Source organism: Pteropus medius, unplaced genomic scaffold (assembly GCF_902729225.1).
Source record: "Pteropus medius unplaced genomic scaffold, Ma_sr-lr_union100, whole genome shotgun sequence".
Classification (NCBI taxonomy): domain Eukaryota; kingdom Metazoa; phylum Chordata; class Mammalia; order Chiroptera; family Pteropodidae; genus Pteropus; species Pteropus medius.
This window is the reverse complement of record NW_024348532.1, coordinates 375,043-394,464: the sequence shown is the minus strand read 5'-3', so window position 1 is coordinate 394,464 and position 19,422 is coordinate 375,043. Positions and strand designations below refer to the sequence as shown.

General features: G+C 47.7%; 1 protein-coding gene across 1 annotated transcript; it reads left to right on the top strand.

Annotated features, from left to right (window-relative positions):
* The first annotated feature begins 1,406 nt into the window (after positions 1-1,406).
* CACNG7 (calcium voltage-gated channel auxiliary subunit gamma 7) lies at positions 1,407-17,850 on the top strand. The gene is made up of 6 exons (XM_039879892.1): positions 1,407-1,470; positions 4,080-4,304; positions 4,949-5,035; positions 5,424-5,564; positions 16,956-17,101; positions 17,413-17,850. The coding sequence occupies exons 2-6, from the start codon at positions 4,109-4,111 to the stop codon at positions 17,668-17,670; spliced, it is 828 nt and encodes a 275-aa protein (XP_039735826.1). The 5' UTR covers positions 1,407-1,470; positions 4,080-4,108; the 3' UTR covers positions 17,671-17,850.
* The last annotated feature ends 1,572 nt before the right edge of the window (positions 17,851-19,422 follow it).

Sequence of the window (19,422 nt, the reverse complement as noted above, 5' to 3'; positions counted from 1 at the left end):
GACCCAGATCCTGGGGAGTCCTGAGAGGGTAGATGAAAGGCAAGCCTCCCACTGAGAGACCTGGGGACGTGATCAGAGGGACAGACTCCACAACAGAGAAACCTAAGCGACCAGAACCCGGGAGCTTAAGGGCCAGCGACCGAGGCAGCAGGCAGATGCGCCCTTCGAGCTCCTTCCCTTGACCCAATTGCGAGAGAGGGAGTGGCGAGGACAGTGCAAATAGACTACACATCCCAGCAGACACCGCGGCGGACCCTTCCCTCAAGTGCGGCCCCTGGCCTCCAGCATTGATGGGAAATGTAGTCCCTGGACGGCGGCAGGCTGGTCGAATGATGTGCCTATGTCTGTGCGTTTGGAGGGACTGAGCTCCAAAGCTTTGCAGGCTCCCTCGATGAGCCCGGCTTCTCTTCATCTCTCTTGGGTTTCTGGGACTCGGTCCAATTGGATGCTAGGGCTCCCCACTGTCTTCCTCAGAATAGCCGCGGTACCCCCATCCGGTGCCTACGGCCCCCAGCCCCCATCAGACCCTCGGCGGGCGGCCTGCCCCTTTAAGAGTGGCCCCGCTGACATCACGGCGGGTGGTGGTGGGGTGCTGGCTCGGATCCCGGCTCCGCGGCGGCTGCAGGACCCGGCTCTGCTCTGCACCTGCCTGCTGCTCTGGGGACCCCGGCCCGGGACGCCCCCTCCCGCCTCCTCCAGCCTCCCAGACCTCAGGCTCCGCCCAAGGCCTGGCCAGAGCCCCATTGCTCATCGGGGACCTCCCCCAGGATTGCCCCTGCTGTCTTTCCTTCTCAGGGTCTCTCTCTTCTCTCTCTCTCCTTCTCTCTCTCTTCACCACTCAAGGTGTCTGGGTCTCAGCATTTTTCAGCCAAAGGCCTCTGAGCGTCTCCCTGTCTCTGCCTCGCTAACCACTCCACTCCCAGGGCCCTAGAATCTCTGAGCCTGGAGGAAGCAGGGGTCTGGGACCCGGTCTCTGCCTTTCTTTTTCTATCTCTGTCTCTTTTAGGCCATCTCTGTGTCTCCTCCGGTCCCCAGACCTGCGAGTCTCAGGATTTCTCAGCCTCGAGGTCTGGGTGTGACTGGGTCCTCGGCTGTCTCTCACCCCTCCGTGTGCCCCTGCCCCTCTCGGCGCTCTGCTCTGTTTCTATTCTTTCCCTCCTTGCCTCCCCCATTCTCAAGGCCCCTCTCCCTCCCTCCTTGCATCCTTCCTCCTCCCTCCCCGCCCCTCCCCTCCTCCGCGGCAGCCAATGAGCGGCCGCCGGTCCCAGCTCCCGGCGTCGACCGCCGAGTGAGGCCGCGGGTGCGGGGGGTGGGGGGTGGGAGGCCGGGAGGGGGCCGGGACGCCGGGTTCGGGGCATGGGCGGCGGGCACGGCGATCTGCTGGCGCGGCGGCGGCAGCTGGGGAAGCTGCGGGGTCGGTCTGCGGTTGTGGGTCCGGCAGCCCGAAGCGTCCGCCCAGCCCTGAGCGAGGTGAGCGCAAGGGGAGGGTCCTGGAAGGAGGCGGGGGTGGGGTCCCCTTGAGGTGACGGGGGGCCGCGGCTAGGGGCTAAAAGGGGCCTGAGTGGCTCTAGTGGGCATTCTGGAGGTCAGGACGCCCGAGTTCGGGAGGCAGTGGCGAATGGAGGAACATTAGGGCCTAGGGAATCCGGGAGGATGGAGTCCGAGGGTCCTGAGTGGGGCCACTGTGCTGTTCACGTCTGAGTCCAAAAGGCTGTGGCCCAGGGGGTGCAGACCGAGTCCCTGATGGAGGCGGTCTTGGGGGAGGGTGCGGGCAAAGGGCAGGATGTGAGTCTGAGAAAGGGTCCCCGGAAAGGAGGGTACGTGCGTCTCTCCAATGATTGAAGGGAGAAGGAGTTTGGACGTGGGACTCGGAGAAGGGGACCGCGGGGATCCGAATGCCTGAATCCAGGGGGTAGGCTCCAGGCGGAAGTGTGGGGGCGTCCCGAAGGGTAAAGGTTGGAGGCTGGAGGGGCCATTTAGAGTGAGGACCAATCGGATCAAGGAAGAGAGGAGGCTTCCAAAGGGGAAGAGTCATGGGTGACAATGGGCCAGGTCCCAGCCGCGGTCAGCTACCTGGGACTAAGGCAGCCAGGGTTACAGGGTTGCTGATGCTTGTTCCTGAGCGGAGGAGCCTGGAAGGAGGACAGGCAGCTGGCAGTCAAGCCCTGGAGCCCTGGGACGGGGGATGGGAGGAAAAGCCGGTCGGCGCTCTGGCGGACTGGATTTCTGAGTCTTCCAGGAGGCTGGGGACGGGATGGGGTCGGGGCACTGGATGCTGGGATGGGGGTGATGATGAACATTGTCTCGGACTCCTATTGTCCTTATTGGAGTGGGGCAGAGTTTTAAGGCTACCAGCATTCTGGTTTAAAAAAAAAAGTGGGGTCTCTATAGTCTTGGCTGCATTGCCAGGGGAGTGTTTAGGGGTCTTAACGGTCATAGTTAAAAAGATGATGAGTGCTCTGGTATTCAGGGATGTAGAGGTCTCAGGTTGACATATGATGGGGATCCCACTTTGAGTCAACCAAATCATGGGACTGTGTGGTTTAGGGAAAAGTAAGTGGTGGGTGTGAAGGCTGATGAATGAGGAAAAGCCCAGTTGGAATCTACAAACTGCTGATTGGAATTTGGGGGCCCCAGCTGTGATCTATTGTTTTGAGGGGCCAGTGTTAGAGGATGAGAGTTCTAGGTTGGGTGCTGAAGAGGGTCTGTTATCGGAAATCCTAACATAGGAAGTTAGAGTCCAGAATTTCTGGTAGGGACTTGGAGATCTTGAGAGTGATGGGATCCTGGACTTCCTGATTGGGGTTTAGTGTTCAGAGCTCCGATCCTCAGTTCAAAAGGGGGTCACTTGTTTGACTGGAGTGCTCTGATTAGGGGGCTGAGTTGAGGGGGTTGTCACCAGATCATGGTTTTGACATTCCAGAGTTTATCTAAAATCCTGGCTCCAGGTTTCTGGGTTTCAGTGTTTTGGGGTCCAGCAGCCTGGAATGGAGCTCCAGCATACCAGGTTCAGGGGCTTACCTGGATATGGGGTGGGGGGAATTAGGGTCCTGGAATCTTGGATCTGGGTCATGGGCCACGATCTCAGACTGGGGTACCAAATTGAGGTCAAGGCACAGGATCAGAGTTATAAGGTCACAGGTCAAGGTCTTGGTGTTAGAGTTAAGGGTCAAGAAAAGATTCTAAGGGTTTAAACTTAGGTGGGGGCCTCTGCTCAAGGTCTTAGGTAGGCCTGAGGTCAAGGGCTTGAGGCCATGGTGTTGGGTTAGGGTACTTGGTTAGTGACCCATGTGGGGGATTTCTGGGTGCTATTCAGAGACAAAATCTAAAGGAAAGGGGTCAGGTGCTAGGTCAGGGCATGAGGTCAGGACTGTGTGGCCCGGTTTAGGGTTTCTACACAGTTCACATGCTCAGCATCCAACGTGGAAGGTCCAGCATTCAGAGTCCAGGGACCTAGGTCTTGGCTCGGAGTTGAAGTTACAGGCCCTTGTTGGAGTCTGTTATTTAAGCCTGGTGGCTTGGATTAGGACACAGAGTAAGGGTAGGAGGTATGTGCCTAGTCCTAGTGTTGCAGTGTCCAATCAGTGTAATAGTTTCTAAGGGATTCTGGTGGGGTCCGGTGTCTGCTCTCAAGGTCTCAGGTCAGGGCATGAAGTTAGGGCTGGAGGGCCTGGCTCTGGGTTTGAGAATCTAGATATTGAGTTTCTAGTCAGAGTCATAATATTTGGCACCCAGTGGTTGGAGCCAACGTTCAATCTGTGTATCTGGGCTGAAAGTTATGGCTGGAAAGCTTCCCCTGGGGTTGGGGGTCTGGTGTGGCATCTCTGATCAGGATGGAGAGCCAGAGCACAGGTGTCAGTTTTGGGAAGGCGAGACCTGAGGTTGAGGGTCAACAGTTGGTGCCACGGGTTCAAATCCAGTGATGCGATCATGGGTCAGGACGCAGAGGTCAGATTTGAGAGGTTTGTGTTTGGGGATCGGTGTCTCTGGCCTGAATCCAGTGCTCCAGGTGGTTGCATGGGATTGGGGACGCTAGCCGGTCCCATCAGATCTCTCTAGGGCAGCTTCCCGTCTCTCAGGCCCCGCAGGGCGCCCCCCGCCGCTGAGAATGAGTCATTGCAGCAGCCGCGCCCTGACCCTGCTGAGCAGCGTGTTTGGTGCTTGCGGCCTGCTGCTTGTGGGTATCGCGGTCAGCACAGACTACTGGCTGTATATGGAGGAGGGGACGGTGCTGCCGCAGAACCAAACCACGGAGGTCAAGATGGCGCTGCACGCGGGCCTCTGGCGCGTCTGCTTTTTCGCAGGTACAGACCTCGCCTGCCCCGCACGCAACTGTCCCTGGGACCCGAGAGTCCTTATTCATAGTCCCATCCCTCGAGTTCCAGAAATCCAGAAACTGACCCTGTTTCTCTGCTGGAGTCAAATTTCTACCTGGAGACCCAATTTCTAGCCCTTTATACCCTTGATCTAAGAGCCCAGTGCCGCCACCATCTCCAGGTTCCTAATCCCTGGAGAACCGCACCAGTCCCCCTTAGAAGCAGTAGTCAAGGCTCAGAACTTTCTGCTGGACAGTTTTGGTGCTGAATGGGCAGGATAAATAAATTTTTAAAAAAATCCACACCTTCTGTCATTCAGAAACTCCCCTTCTAGGAATCCACCTCCCGCCCCTTACCCTCTTTAGAGATCCAGGAGTCTTGGCCCACAGCCCCTATTCACTTGGGACCCAAGCTTCCAGGCCTGTCCTCCTCCATCCAAGGGCCTCTAGGGCAGCTGAGAAGAGAGGCTCCTGGACCCCCTTCCGCATCCCCCAAGAGTGGTACAAACCGTAACCCTTGGATTAAACCTAGCATCTCCATCTCGGGGTCTCCCCACTGTGTGTCCTGCCCCTGACGGCCTCACTAGAGCTTTGGAGCCTCCGACCCAACCCTACCTTTTTATCATCTCCCAGGCCGGGAAAAGGGTCGCTGCGTGGCCTCAGAATATTTCCTTGAACCGGAGATCAACTTGGTGACGGAAAACACGGAGAACATTCTGAGTGAGGGGAAGCGGGGGCAGAGGGGGCTAGGCAACAAGGGGGCAGGATCACAGGGCAAGTCCTGGGAGAAAGGGCAGGATCAGGGAAGAAGCGGAGTGGATGGCAAGGAGTGGAGGCTGGGAAGAAGGCAGAGCTGTGGGGTAAGGAGGAGAGACTGGGTCAAAGGGGCGGGGCCTAGGCAGTGGGTGGAGCCAACAGTACGGGTAGGTCACGTCAAAGGAGGTGTGGCCTGGGCGGAGGGGTGAAGTCCGCAGTGTCAGTGTCAGAAAGGTTCGGGGTCTGTGGAAAGGGGCAAGGCCACCTGAGGGGTAGAAGTGGAGAGGTCAGGGGAGCGAGTGGTGTCCCCCTCCTCAGACCCTCCTCATGCTTTGTTTCTCCCCTCCCCCAGAGACAGTGCGGACAGCCACTCCCTTCCCCATGGTCAGTCTCTTCCTCGTGTTCACCGCCTTCGTCATCAGCAACATCGGCCACATCCGCCCACAGAGGACAATTCTGGCCTTCGTTTCTGGCATCTTCTTCATCCTGTCCGGTGAGCCTAAGGACGGGACTGAGGGGCTGGGAGACCATTTTAGGTTCTAGGAACCTGTGGTCCCTCTTCCATTAAGAAAGCCAGTTCCCTTCTGTATAACCTAGAGGACTTGCAGGACCTCCCTGAGCCCCACTTCCTCCTCCTGTGAGGTGGAGATAGCAGCACCCATTTCACTAAGTTATTGACAAGACCAAACCACAGCAAATGCCTGCTGGGTGCTAATTGGGTACCAGGCTCTGTTCTGATACTCACAGCCCTGTGAGGTAAATGCTATTAATAGCCCCATTTCACAGATATGAAAACAAACACTCAGAGAGATGAAGTCATTTGCTCAGGGCCATACAACCAGTGAGAGGCAGAGCTGGGGCTCAAACTCACGAATTTCGCCTCCAGAGGCTGTATTTTTAACCACTCCTGATATTTTAGCAATTAACGGATTATGAGGCTTATTTCTTGTGCAACATTTTATCTGAAAAAAATTTTCAGACAAACAGAAAAGGCAAAAGAATTTTGGAGCGAACGCCCATGTACCCAGTGCTTATGGTCAGCCAATACTATGTTACTACACTTGCTCTGTCCTGCATCTGTTCATCTATCTATATTTCTACCCATCCTTCAGTCTACTTTATTATTATTTATCTTATTATTTTTTATGCATTTCAAAGTTATTTGAGGCATCAATATACTTCACCCTAGATATTTCGCTATGTATGTCATTAGCTAGAGTTCAGTATGTGTTTACAGTTCTTTTTCTTTTGTATGAGTTATCTCACATCATTCTCATAACATCTCTGCCTGAGAGTTATTACTGGCACCCACTTGATAAAATGGGGGTACTGAGGCCCAGAATTGTGCAGGGAGTTGCCTAAGACCCCAGCGTAAGCTGGTGTTCAAGGACTCAAGTGTCCCGAATTTTGGAGTAGGGTCCTTTCAGGTGCTGCCCACTTCCAAATTGCAGCTCAGTGTAGTTCAGTTTAGTCCGCTCAGCTCAAGTCAGCCCCGATCAACTCAGCTCTGACACCTCTAACTCCATCAATCTTGTCCTACTCACCCCCACCCATTCTGACTCAGTTCTTCAATTCAGTTCAAATTAATTCAACATAATTTAATTAAACTCCATTCAGTTCCTCTTAATACAGTTGGTATTTTATGAAGAAACACTGCTGTACATCTCATTTCCATTCTGTCACCTGGGGCCCCCACTCGGCTCCTCTTTTAGAGGAGGTTCTGCAAATAGTGAAGATAGATCTTTGAATTTCCCTCCCCAGTCTCCTCCTAGCTCCTCACCCAGCATTCTGTAGGCTCAGCCTCCCTCGTGCCTCCAGCCTGAACCGATGAGATCTTTTCCAGGGAAACCAGGGTGCAACCTCCGTGCAAACTTGAAGCACAGCATGTGGAGCCAGACACCGAGCTAAATTAAGACACATTGAATGTCACCATCCCAGAGTGTCAGAGCGAAAGGTCTCATCATTTTCAGATGGAAAAATAGTGGCCTAGAGAGAGAGAAAGTGGGGCAAGAGTAGGTAGCATGGGGACTTTAATTTACCCAAAGCATTAGAAGGAAAATCCCATCATTTGTGGTACACAGAAGTGGAAGCAGGAGAGGCAACCTAGCAAGTCAGTGGCAGAGCTGGGATTAGAATCAAGGTTTTTGTTTTTTGTTTTTTTCATTGCAAAACTCATGCTCACACCAATGCACCAGAATCTGACTTCCCAAGGTCAAGACAAGGATCAGTGATGCTGTCAGGGCTGGAAGTTAGGCCTCCAATGTAACAATAGAGAAATTTGAACAGAACTGAACCCCATTTCCTGAACTCCTTTCTCTAGTTCATTTCATGGGCTATGACTTATGAGCCCTATCCCAAGCTATTCACTCATGCACTTTGAAGGTTTTGGGGTATAGAGGCTCATGACACATGCAGCTGTAAACCTGAAAAGACCTGGGTTCAAACCCTACCACATACTCTATGTGCTACAGCCTTCATTTATGAAGTTATCGAAAGAACAAATCTTGGTCAGGGGTCGGCAAACTTTAGATAGTAAATATTTCAGGCTTCTGAGCTGAAGGGTTGTAGTGCCAAAGCAACCAGAGGTGAAGCAGTGGGCATGACTGTGCTTCAATAATAAATTTATGGACCCTGAAATTTGAATTCAGTGTAATTTTTCATGGGTTATAAAATATTCTCTTGTTGTTTTTTCCTCCCACCATTAAAAAATGTAGAAACCACATTTATTTAGCTCGCAAATCATACAAAAACACACAGTGGTACAAATTGTAGTTTGCCAACCTCTGTTCTAGATCATTGGTGTGAAGATCTCAATTGAGTGCCTAGTCTATAACAATAACTGCTTGACACGTGGTAGATTTAAATACATACATATGTGCATACATGCATACGTACAAACATAAATAGTAGTAGTAAGAACAACAACCATAATAATAAACATTTTATTGAGTGCCGTGGTTTGGGGAAGTTCTAAGTGCTTTATGCAAATCAAGTTATTTCGTTTTCTTCACCTTGTAAGGCACATGCAATTATATTCTCATTTTCTGGTTCAGGAAACAGAAGCATCAGAGGTTAATTTGCTCCATTGTGGAAGCAGGATTCCAACCCAGGCTTTCACCATGGCACTAAACTGCTCCACTATAAGTAAAAATCATCGAAATGAAAAAAAAACAATTTAAAGGGAAGAAAGGATGGAAATAGTACTAATATCTTAGATATTGGAACAGAATGATCTGTCCAAACACCTCATGTTCTCAAGGAGGAAACGAAGACTTAGAGAGAAAGACAGGAGTTACCTGAGGTCTGAGAAATGGTGGAGTTGACATTCAGTTCTGGTTAAAGCAAGGGAAGGGTTGGGGCAGGGGAAGGAAAGGATGTTAAACATCCCTCAAAGAACTGTGTTGGAGATGGACCAGAGGAAAACAGGCAAACCAAAGAGGTGACTTGTACAGTGGTCCGAGCAATAGCAGATAAGGTTTGAGTTGAGGCTGGGGCTGGCAGGATAAAGGAGACAGGATGTCTTTGAGAGAGAAGGATATTGACAGGAGAATCAATAGAACCAGATGACTGTCTGAGTATGGTTGGTGAAAGACAGAGTGGGGAGGCTGGAGTGACATTGATTTTTCTTTTTCCAGGTTATAAGAGTCACGCTTTCTGCGTATGACCCATATTAACTCCTGATTCTCAAAAACATGCCCTATGTGTTGCTCATTTATTCACTCATTAAACATTTATAGAGGCATCCAAAATGCCAGGCCCTGGGCTGGACGCTGGAAACACAGCTGGATTCGAAATGAGAGTCCACGTGCAGTCAGCCATAAAACAGCCCCAACTACACATCCATCAAAGCTTGTTATACACCACTGAAATCCCTTTGGTGCTTTGATGAATTCCCACTGCACTTAGAATATGTCCAACCAAACTCCTCATGCTGGCCTGCAGGTCTTCTATGATTTGCCTACCGCTCAGATCTGTGACCTCGTTTCCTAACCCACTGACACTCTTTCCATTGCTTATAACTTCAGCCACGCTGGCCTCCTGCTACTCCTTGAAAAGGTTGAATCTTTTACACTCACTAGCCCTCCGTTCTCGGAAGTCTCTTCCCCCTGATTTTCAAAAGACCCAATCTTTCCTTTTTTAGTGTTTCTTTCTCTGACAACAGTATGTTATGTAATACTGCCTTGCCCTCACTCTACTGTCCAATTCTCTGTTTTATTCGTTTTGTAGCACTTATTGCTATCATCAGTCATCTTATTTGTTTTCTGTCTCCTTCTACCAGAATGTAAACTCCAAAAGGCAAAGGCCTTTACAGATATGCTCCTATTTGTATCTGCTGAGCCTAGATGAGCTGCTGGTACAAAGTGCATGCTGAAATATTTGTAGAATGGATGAAGGATTGGGACAATTCGGGGAATGCGAGGAAAAGGGGAGGATGGTGGGAGTGACCAGGATTCCAGGAGGTGACATCCAAGTTGATGATACTGAAGGGGCGAGGGGGAATTTTTCAAGTGAAGAATGATTAGGGCATTGTGTGTGGATGGTATTCGCAGCCTTTGTTAAGACCCCAGAAAGCAAGTAAGACCGAAGTGGCCCGTGTGCAGCTCTCCGTGGTCCTGAAACACTATTGTTCTAAAGCTAGAGTGTTTCTATGTCGCTTGGAATGTAGGTGGTCATTGCCTTCTGTGCTCTAAGAATTCTGAAGCTGAGGTAGTGGACAGCGGGGAGGCGAGAGAGCTGGGTTACAGAGCAAGGAAAGGGGAAGGGAGGGAGAGAAAGAGGGAACAAGAAGGTTATTTTTGGAGAACCAGAGCCGCTATAAAAATGGCCAGAAAGGAGAAAGAACGACAAGAATAATTTACCTTTGGCATTGTTTTAACCTAACTCTCAGTTACTAAAAGCAAATCTATAATGAAAAACCTTTATCTTTGGGAATATTTGTCTCCCTCTCATCAACCCCGGCTCCTGACTCTGTCCTTATAGAGAATGGTATTCAAGGCTGTTGTGTGAACCTGGGACTTAAGGTGAGGCAGGCATGGTTTGCAGCGATCACATTGTAAAGAATGTTAGGCTATGAGTGAATACCTTCTTCTGTGGGTAGCAGGGAGCCATGGAAGACTTTTGACAAGAGAAGGATATAGTCCAGTATGGGTTTTAGAAATAACCAGTTTCTAAAACAGGAAGATGAGAGTTGGGGGTGTATGGTGAGACAGGCATCGAGAATTAGCCTTTACTGGGTCAGAGGACTCAAAGATGCATAAGGGGTTTAGATTTTTGAGTAAGTCAGGAAGCGAAGTGGACATCACTTGATGATTGAGCATTCTTGATAAATGAGAGAGAGAGAGAGAGAGAGAGAGAGAGAGAGGAATCGAGATGACCACCTGCATTTAACTAGGGTATCCAAGTGAGTGTGGTTTCTGGGCTTCCTTTGCTACTACTTTCCTGTAAACTTGCTCACCTGTCAAGACCTATCTCTGATGCCTTTCCACCATGTGACACATCATGGGACCCCTCCCTTGAATGTCAAAATTATGGAATACTACAAGTTGAAAGCAGTATAAAAGTTCAGAACAAGTAAAGGTTAATTCTTAGAAGAGATTGAGGAGAGGTGGGATTTAGGGTTGATTAAAAAGGGAAGACAACCATGAGATTTTCTAGAAGTTCCAGTTGAGAAGCAAGTGTATTCATCTATTCAATTAGCATTTATCATGGGCTGGATCTCATGCTAGACACTAGGAATGCAATTTGGAACAAGATAGGCTAGTTCCAAGCATCCTACTGGGAGCCGGGGAGATATGTGACAAAAAAATTACAAATAGACGGAAAATATAAAGTCAGCTGATGTTAAGTCTCACAAGGAAAAATAGAGTAGTTTAAGGGGAAGGAGAGTAATGGGAAATTAATTTATGTCACCTTTATTACTCCAATTTTTTAATGAAGACTTTGAAATCCATAGAACAGTACAGTGAACACTAGTATATGTTCTTCTACCTACTTAGATACACCTGTATCCTGCATTTTGCTAATGTTTTGCTGTTTTGCTGTATATTCTCTCTCCACCTTCACCCCCTTACCATTTCAAAGTAAGTTGCAGGCATCATGATAGTTTATTTCCAAATATTGAGTGTGCATCTATTCAGAGTAAGAACATTCCTCTACATAAACACAACACCGCAAAAACACCTAGAAAGTTTACAATAATTCCATAATATAATTTATTCCATTTTAAAATTGTCCTAGTGAATTTAAAATTCCCCCTCGCCCCTTCAAAAATGCCTTTTATAGCTTTCTCCCAGAATCAGGATTCAATCTAGGTTCATGCATAGTATTTAGTTAATGTCTCTTTTAGTCCAGACTGGTCCTCTCACTATGTTATTTACAACACTGACTTTTAAAATGTATTCCATTATAAAAATATAGAAAGAATAGTATAACAGAATGGTATAATGAAATGCTAAACTCAGTATCCTTCACTGAGTTTTAACAATTGTCAGCATATGGTGAATCCTTTTTTAGACATACTGCCATATCTCCCTTCTGCACTTCACTACATTATTTTAAAGCCAGTCTCACGCATTAAATAATCTTATCCACAAATATTTCAGTATATCTCTGAGAAATAAGTATTTTGTTATTTAACATAACCACAGCACCATTATCATGCCAAACAATTAAGAATAGCTGCTTACCATCATTTAATATTTAGTAAGTGTTCAACTTCCCCACTTGTGTCATTAATGCTTTTTTTACAGTTTATTTGTTGCAAATCAGGACCCAAATTCCACTTGTGCATCTAGTTGATAGATCTCCAAAGCCTCTTCTAGTCTATAACAGTTCCTCTCCAATTTCCTCCTTGCCATTTATTTGCTGAAGAAATCCGGTCATTTGTCTTATAGAATTCCCACACTCTAGATTTTTCCAATTGCAGTCCCATGCCATGGTTTAATATGTCCATCCATCCCTGTGTTTTCCTGTGAAACTGTTGTTGATCAGATCCAGGTTTGATTTTTTTTTTTTTTTTTGCAAAAATACTTTATAGATAGGTGGTGCTATTTACAATGACTGCATTACATCGGAGCCATAATAGGGTCTGGTTATCTCTTTTTGAGATGTTAAGAGTAATCACTGCTTCAGGGGTTATCAGCTTGACCCTTGTGATTGTCCTTTTGTAGAATATCTCACATCCTGGATTTTTGTGGTCCTCATGGCATCATTTAATTTGTTCCTTTTTCCTTGTATTTTCTATAACCTGGAAGCTATGTCTAGACTAGAGGCTTGGCTTGATTAGATTTAGGTTACACATGTCTGGCAAGAAGATTCAGAGGTGGTGCTATGTTCTTTATATCTTTATTTCAGGTAGCAAATTGTGTCAGGCTGTTCCACCATGAGTGGCACAAAATTTGAACCCTTGGTAAAGGTAGTAGTCACCAGAGCTCTCCATTGAAAAGGGGTATTTTTCTCTTCATAATGAATAAATAGTCTGCACACATTGGCACCTTGAGGGAAAAGTCCTGTTTGGGGATACCTAATCCCCAAACAAAATAAAATATATTTTTTATTTTGTTACACATATATTTTATTTTGTACACACATATATTTTATTTTGGAGAAAAATTAAACCTACAGAAAAGTTGCAGAAATAATACAATGAACTCGTGTACCCTTCAGCTAGACCAATTTTTAACATTTTTGCCTTTCTCTTTCTATCGTCTGTCTGTCTGTCTGTCTGCCTGCCTGCTTACCTACAGATCGATCGATCTATATGTGTATGTATGTATGTATGTATGTATGTATGTATGTATGTATGTATGTATCTATCTATCTATCTATCTATCTATCTATCTATCTATCTATCTATATCATCTGTCTATAAAACCATTTGAACGTAAGTTGCAAATACTTCACCCCTAAATACTTCAGCAAGTATCTCCTAAGAATAAGTGCACGTCCTTTTCTAAATACAGTGCAATAATCAAATTCAGCAAGTTTAATGATAGCTAATACATAGTCCACATCCCAGCTTCACCAGTTGTCCCAATGCTGACTTGTGTGTAGTTGTTTCTTCCCTTGATTTGGGATCCAGTCTAGGATTACACTTTGTATTTCCTTGTGTCTCTTTCATCTCCTTCCATTTTTTATATAGTTCCTGTGCCCTTCAAAAAAATTTCTCTTTCATGTTGACATTTTTGAAGAGCACAGCCAGCTGTGTCGTCAAGTGCCCCAGTTTCCATAAGAGTAGATTCAGGTTACACAAATTTCAGCAGGAGAGCTCAATAAGTGAGGCAGTGGCACGCTCACATCAGGAGGTCTTGGTGTCAATCTGCCCCATTATTGATCTTAACATCTATCACTTGGCCAACTTGGTATCTGCCAGTTTCCTTTACAAAAAAGGGAAAAAAATGTTTTAATAATCTCTTTATAATTAATAGGTATGCTGTAGGGAGAATTCGGTCATCCAGTGATTTAATGTCCACTGGTGATGTTTGCCTGAATCCCAGTATTAATACTGGGGTTGCAAAATGGTGTTTTCTAATTCTGTTAAGAAGATTTCTCTCTCTTCTTTTATTATTTATATATTTAAAAATATATGTCAGTATAGATTCACTTTTTTTTTTTTTGAAATCGGTGTGTTATATGCCATTACTTTTACTATTCATTTTGATGTTCAAATTGTCCCCAGTTGGGCTATCAGGAACCCTCTTCAAACTAGCTTCTGTTTTTGTTTGTTTGTTTGTTTGTTTGTTTGACATATTCCTCCTCTTTTTTGAGTACTTCCTGGCTGTGTGGCAGGAATGCACGTTTACGCTCCTATCCCAGGCTTCAAATCAGATATTTCTCCTGGGAGCCCTGGCTACTTATGTAGTAGGGGATGGCAATAGAGACCAAAATCTGGGTGCAAGGTGTGCTCACTGCTGCCAAGGTGTCACTGCTTCTAGAATCTTTGAGAACACAAAGCTGAAAGAGTATATATATATATTTGTGAAACAGGAGTTTATACTGCAGCCAAACAGTGCAGGGTTCTTCCTTGCCTTGCCCAATTCTGACTTGTGTCTTCCTGTTTTTAGAATGTGAACTCTAGCTCCCCAAAACATCAATATATTTACACATCTGCTAACCCTACAACCCACACAGATTAATTTCAGAACTGTTACCCCTAGGCCGCTCCCAACAAAAATCCCTATTAAGTATGGTTCATGATTTCTTTGCAGATCTTTGTGTCTTCAGACTAAAATACACAATCAAAGCACGGTATTCAAAAGTTCTTTGGATGACAACTTTTCCCCCACCCGTGGTTGTATTAGTCATTTGCTATGTCAGTTTCACTTATTTTTGTTTGTGTTCAATTTTAGTTTTTTCCTATCCTTGTTGATTTTATCTTTTGAATATGTAAAATATTAGCATAGCTCTAAATGTCAAATTCATATATGTGTTTGCATCCCCACCAGCAACATATAGGAGCTTCTGTTCTCCTGGCTTCACCAGAAGAAATTATTGTGAACCCTTTTAATTTTTGATAGTCTGATGAATAAGGCATGATATCCTTTCATAGTTTTCACCTGCATTTTTCTTACTTTGAGTGAGGGAGTGTTTCTTTTATAGGGAGGTCATAGAAGACATAAAGAGGTGACAAGGAAGGAGAAATCTAAATGAGGTGACACAGAAAGAATGGAGAAGTCTGGAGGAAGAGCATCTCAGGTTGAGGGAACAGTGTGTGCAAAGGCCCTGAGGCAGAAAAGAGCTTGACGTGTTCAACGGGGAGTGGGGGATTCACAGGGCCTATGTAGAAGGGGCAAGGAGAGACTGACCAGGGATGAGGCTGACAGGCACCCGACCATGTAGATGTTGTTGTCCAGTGGTCAGGAAAATTTCTCTGTAAAGATCCAGGTGATAAATATTTTCAGCTTTATTGGCCATGCAGTCTTCATCACAGCTCTTCAGCTTTGCCATTGCAGCCATAGACAATGTGTAAACCGACAGGCTGTGGCTGGCTGTGTTTCAATAAAATTTTATTTATGGACCCTGAATTTGAAATTTATAGACTTCTAAAATTGAGATATTATAATTCACATCACCTAAAGTTCACATAATTCTGTGGTTTTTAGTATATTCACAAGGTTGTGCAACCATCTCCATTACCTAATTCTACAACATTTTCATGACCCCCACAAGAAACCTCACACAGCCTGTCATAATCTCCCCATCCACTCTGTTTCCTGGCAACCACTATTCTACTTTCTATCTCTGAATTTGCCTATTTTGGACATTTTGTATAAATGGAACCATACAATATGTGGTCTTTTGTGTCTGGCTTCTTCCACTTGACATATTTCCTAGGTTCATCCATGTGGTAGCATAAATCAGTACTTCCTTCCTTTTTTTGGCTGAATAATATTCCTTTTTATGGCTATCCCATATTTTGTTTATCCATGCACTTGATAAACATTTGGGTAGTTTCCATTTTTTTTTTTTTTGGCTGCTATGAATAATGCTGCTATAAACATTTGCACACAAGTTTTCGTGTGAACATATGTTTTCAGTTCTCTTGGGTAGACACCTAGGAATGGAGTCACTGGGTCATATGGGAATTCTATCTTTAACACTCTGAAGAACCACCAAGTGAAATTCACGTACTTTTTACATACCACAAAACATCATTCTTTTTTCAATTTTTTTCCCCCCAACCATTTAATTATGTAGAAGCCACTCTTAGCTAGTAGGCTGTATAAAAACAGGAAGCTGGATTTAGCCATAAGCCATAGCTTGCTGACCTGTGCTGTAGGCAATGGAAGGAATTTAGATTTTTTCTGGGGGTGGATAAACAAGTGTGTGTTTGTAAGGTTCTGGGGGAAAATGCTGTTGAGGATTACATGGATTAATTTAGCACAGGAGACTTTGTAGCCTCCTTAAGTCGCCCTTGGCATGTTTAAAAGAAAGTTTATCCTGAGGAAATGATATTTGCCTCTTAAAAATTCTCAGACAAGACCTCTCCTCTCCACCTTCCCCACTGTGCTTCTATTTCCTCAACTGTAAATGGGGTTAAAAATGGTGCCTACTTGACAGGGTAGTTGTGAATTTTGAATAAGTTAATCATATATCACACTAGGAGTGGTGCCTGGCACAGAATAAGATCTATATAAGCTGTTGCTGTTATCGTTATTATTACTACTATTATTATTATTGATATTGTTGCTATTATTATCCAAATGGCCTTCACTCAGGCTTCATCTTTCTCCTCCTAGAATATACAAGTTCAGTGTCTTTCCTCTGCTCCAGACCTTGCATGGCTCCCTTGGCATCAGTACCCAGCTCCTCAGCCTGGCATGTGAGGCTCCTCATGGTGGTGTCCCCACCCCCTTCTCTGGCCTCATTTCCTGTGGCTGTGGCCCATGTTGTAGCCACATGGGTGGATGAGCTCATGCTCAGCCTCCAAGCTTTTGCCTGTTCTGTTTCCCCTGCCCAGAGTTGTATAATGAGTATTCTTATTCTTCCCTGGGCCTCATCCTGTAGGACAAGGTCATTCTTCCAGGAAGCTTTCCCCTGCCCCTCCCCCAGGTGGGTTTGGTGCCTCTTCTGGACACACACAGCTCGGTGCTGCTAGTTCCCTTACATCATGTATCATCATGTATCACCATGTATGTGACTGTTTACCAACACTCAGATTTGCCTCCCCCAATTGCATTGTGAGCTTCTGGATGCAAATTTGGGGAGGGGGGTAGAATTCATCTCCAAGATCCCTGCACCCAGCCTAGGCCCAGCACGCAAAGTTAGTCCAGGCCATAGCAGGAAGAAGAGGGAAGGGGAGGGTGGTGAGGTGACGGGGAGGGGTCCGGGGCTGCGGCGAGGGGTCCACTGCTAATGGAGCAAGGGTGTCCCTCCGCTCCCCCAGGCCTCTCCTTGGTGGTGGGCTTGGTTCTTTACATTTCCAGCATCAATGATGAGGTCATGAACAGGCCCAGCAGCTCTGAGCAGTATTTCCACTATCGCTACGGGTGGTCTTTTGCCTTCGCTGCTTCCTCCTTCCTACTCAAAGAGGTGATGTCTGTGGGGCCCAGACTCTAGGATTGAATGGGAGGGGTCTGGGGGGCCTGATTCCTGGATCCAGGAGGAAGAGGAGGCTGGGGGTGTAGACTGGATTCAGGAGGGAGGCGTGGCTGAGGCCTGACCTTGGGTCCCGGGGGGAGGAGGGGCTAGGAACTTGGACTCCTGGGGTCCTGGAGGAGGAGGGGGCTGGGCCCTAATTGCGGGGTTCTGGGGAAGGAGGAAGCTGGAGGCCCGGCATCTTGGGTCCAGGGATAACAGGGAGCCCAGGGCCAGCCATGGGCTCTGATGGTGCCTTGACGTAGGGGGCCGGCGTGATGTCCGTGTACCTGTTCACGAAGCGCTACGCGGAGGAGGAGATGTACCGCCCCCACCCGGCCTTCTACCGCCCGAGGCTCAGCGACTGCTCCGACTACTCGGGCCAGTTCCTACAGCCCGAGGCGTGGCGCCGCGGCCGGAGCCCCTCTGATATCTCCAGCGACGTGTCCATCCAGATGACGCAGAACTACCCTCCTGCCATCAAGTACCCAGACCACCTGCACATCTCCACCTCTCCCTGCTGAGGCCCTGCCACTCAGAGCTCCCCTCTCGTTGTCCACCTCGCGGGTCTTCCCGAGCGCAGCTCCTCTCGCCCCTCAGAGCTCCCACCTGGAGGGCACCGCTCACGCTTTAACTCCGCCCTCTTCCCAGAGGCCCCGCCCCGTCGCCCTGGCCCCGCCCCTTCCCGGCCTTTTTTCTCCGCTGGGCCCTGCCCCTTCCAAATAGCTCTTCCTTCTTTTTTCCAGGTCCTGCCCATTTCATCTGGGTCCCCTGCCCCCCTCCCTGCACCATGAGCCTCCCGCGTTCCCGGCTCCGCGCACCTACACAGGGCAGCACCCTCACCTCCGCCGCAGTGCAGGCGCCCACCTATACTGAGCCCCCAACATGCCGCCTCTTCGCAGGGCCGCAGGGCTGGAGAGGAGGGCCCGGTAGCCGTCAGGAATACCAACCATCCTCTTCTCACTTTTGCCGCGACTTCTCTGTTTCTTGGCCCAGTCTCACTTCCGAATCTTGGGGGTTGTTGGGTGCAGTGGAGGGCCTCTTTGCTCCACCCACAGATCCGGGGTGGGGTGGGGGCTGGAGGCTGTGGGTACCATTAATGTGGTACCCCCTACACACGCACATGTCTCCTTCCCTGGTAGACTCCTTCTTTCTCACCTGTTGGGCTCTTCTAGACCTCCAGGTTACCGGCCGTTCAGGGGACGCTGTCTAACCGACGTTGCTTTCTCAGCTGTTCTTAGCTTCTCTCTCTTCCTCCTCTGTCTCTTTGCTCCTCTCCGCCCGCACATCCAAAGCCCCGGGGTGCATCCAGCCCCGCACACCACAAGAAAAGGATGGAGACCCTAGGGTGAGGGAATTCCATGTTATTTCCACACTTGTGCCCGCCTCTTCCCCCTAGAGACCGCTCGGGGGAGGGAGAGGCAGTAGCGGGGGTCGACACCCCCTAAACCTCGAAGTCTTCCATTTTCTGGCACTCCCCTCGCCATTGAAATCCCCCTTTTCATCTCAGACCTCGAACTCTGGCCTCTTTAAGGGTCAGTCCTCTCTCTTGGACAGATTTGCGGGGGTCCCAGGAATTTGCCCACCACCCCTTATTGGGGAGGAAGGGAGAGGTAGCACAGTGTTCTACACGGAACCAGAAAGGCCCCTGGGTGGGGGGGGTGGGGGAGAAGGAGGGCTAGTTTACAATTCAGGGGAGGGGGGGGAGGGGGTACCCGCAGCAGTTAACCTGTCTTTACGCAATGATTTTTAACGAGGCTAGTGGGGAGGGGGGCCCTGGGTATGGCGAAGGGGGTGGTGTGGGGAGGCCTGGCTCTGTTATTTACCGTGTATCATATGTAAATAACAACAGAAACTTCAATAAACTTTATTTCAAACACGTCTCCGTCTGCCCAGGGGGAGGGCGTTGGGTACAGGGAGCTAGGACCGGGTCTAGACGCCTAGGATCAGAGAACAAGGTTAGATTGGTGTTTGTTAAATTTCTAATCCTCATCATTATCAGCAGCAGCACTTTATAATTCAGTCTGTGTAAAGAACGTAGGACAGCAAATGACACGAAGCAGGATCAATAAAAATTAACTCTTGTTATTACTCTGATTATTTAGAGTACTGTTACTATTACTCACCTTCTACATTCACTGCTCCGTTTACTTTTCTCCCCAAGCCTACAGGCTGAGTTTATTGGACTCACTTTGCAGCTAGGGCCATTAGGATAAAATGACTCGGGGAGCAATGAGTTTTCTAATGTTTGGCTCAGTCACTTTGTCAAGAAATAA

What these genes read in the sequence shown, in the direction of transcription:
- CACNG7 (XM_039879892.1), top strand. Translation starts at nt 4,109, where the DNA reads ATGAGTCATTGCAGCAGCCGCGCCCTGACCCTGCTGAGCAGCGTGTTT. An exon ending in GCGCGTCTGCTTTTTCGCAG is followed by an intron (nt 4,305 to 4,948) that starts GTACAGACCTCG and finishes ATCATCTCCCAG; the next exon opens with GCCGGGAAAAGGGTCGCTGC. An exon ending in CATCTTCTTCATCCTGTCCG is followed by an intron (nt 5,565 to 16,955) that starts GTGAGCCTAAGG and finishes CCGCTCCCCCAG; the next exon opens with GCCTCTCCTTGGTGGTGGGC.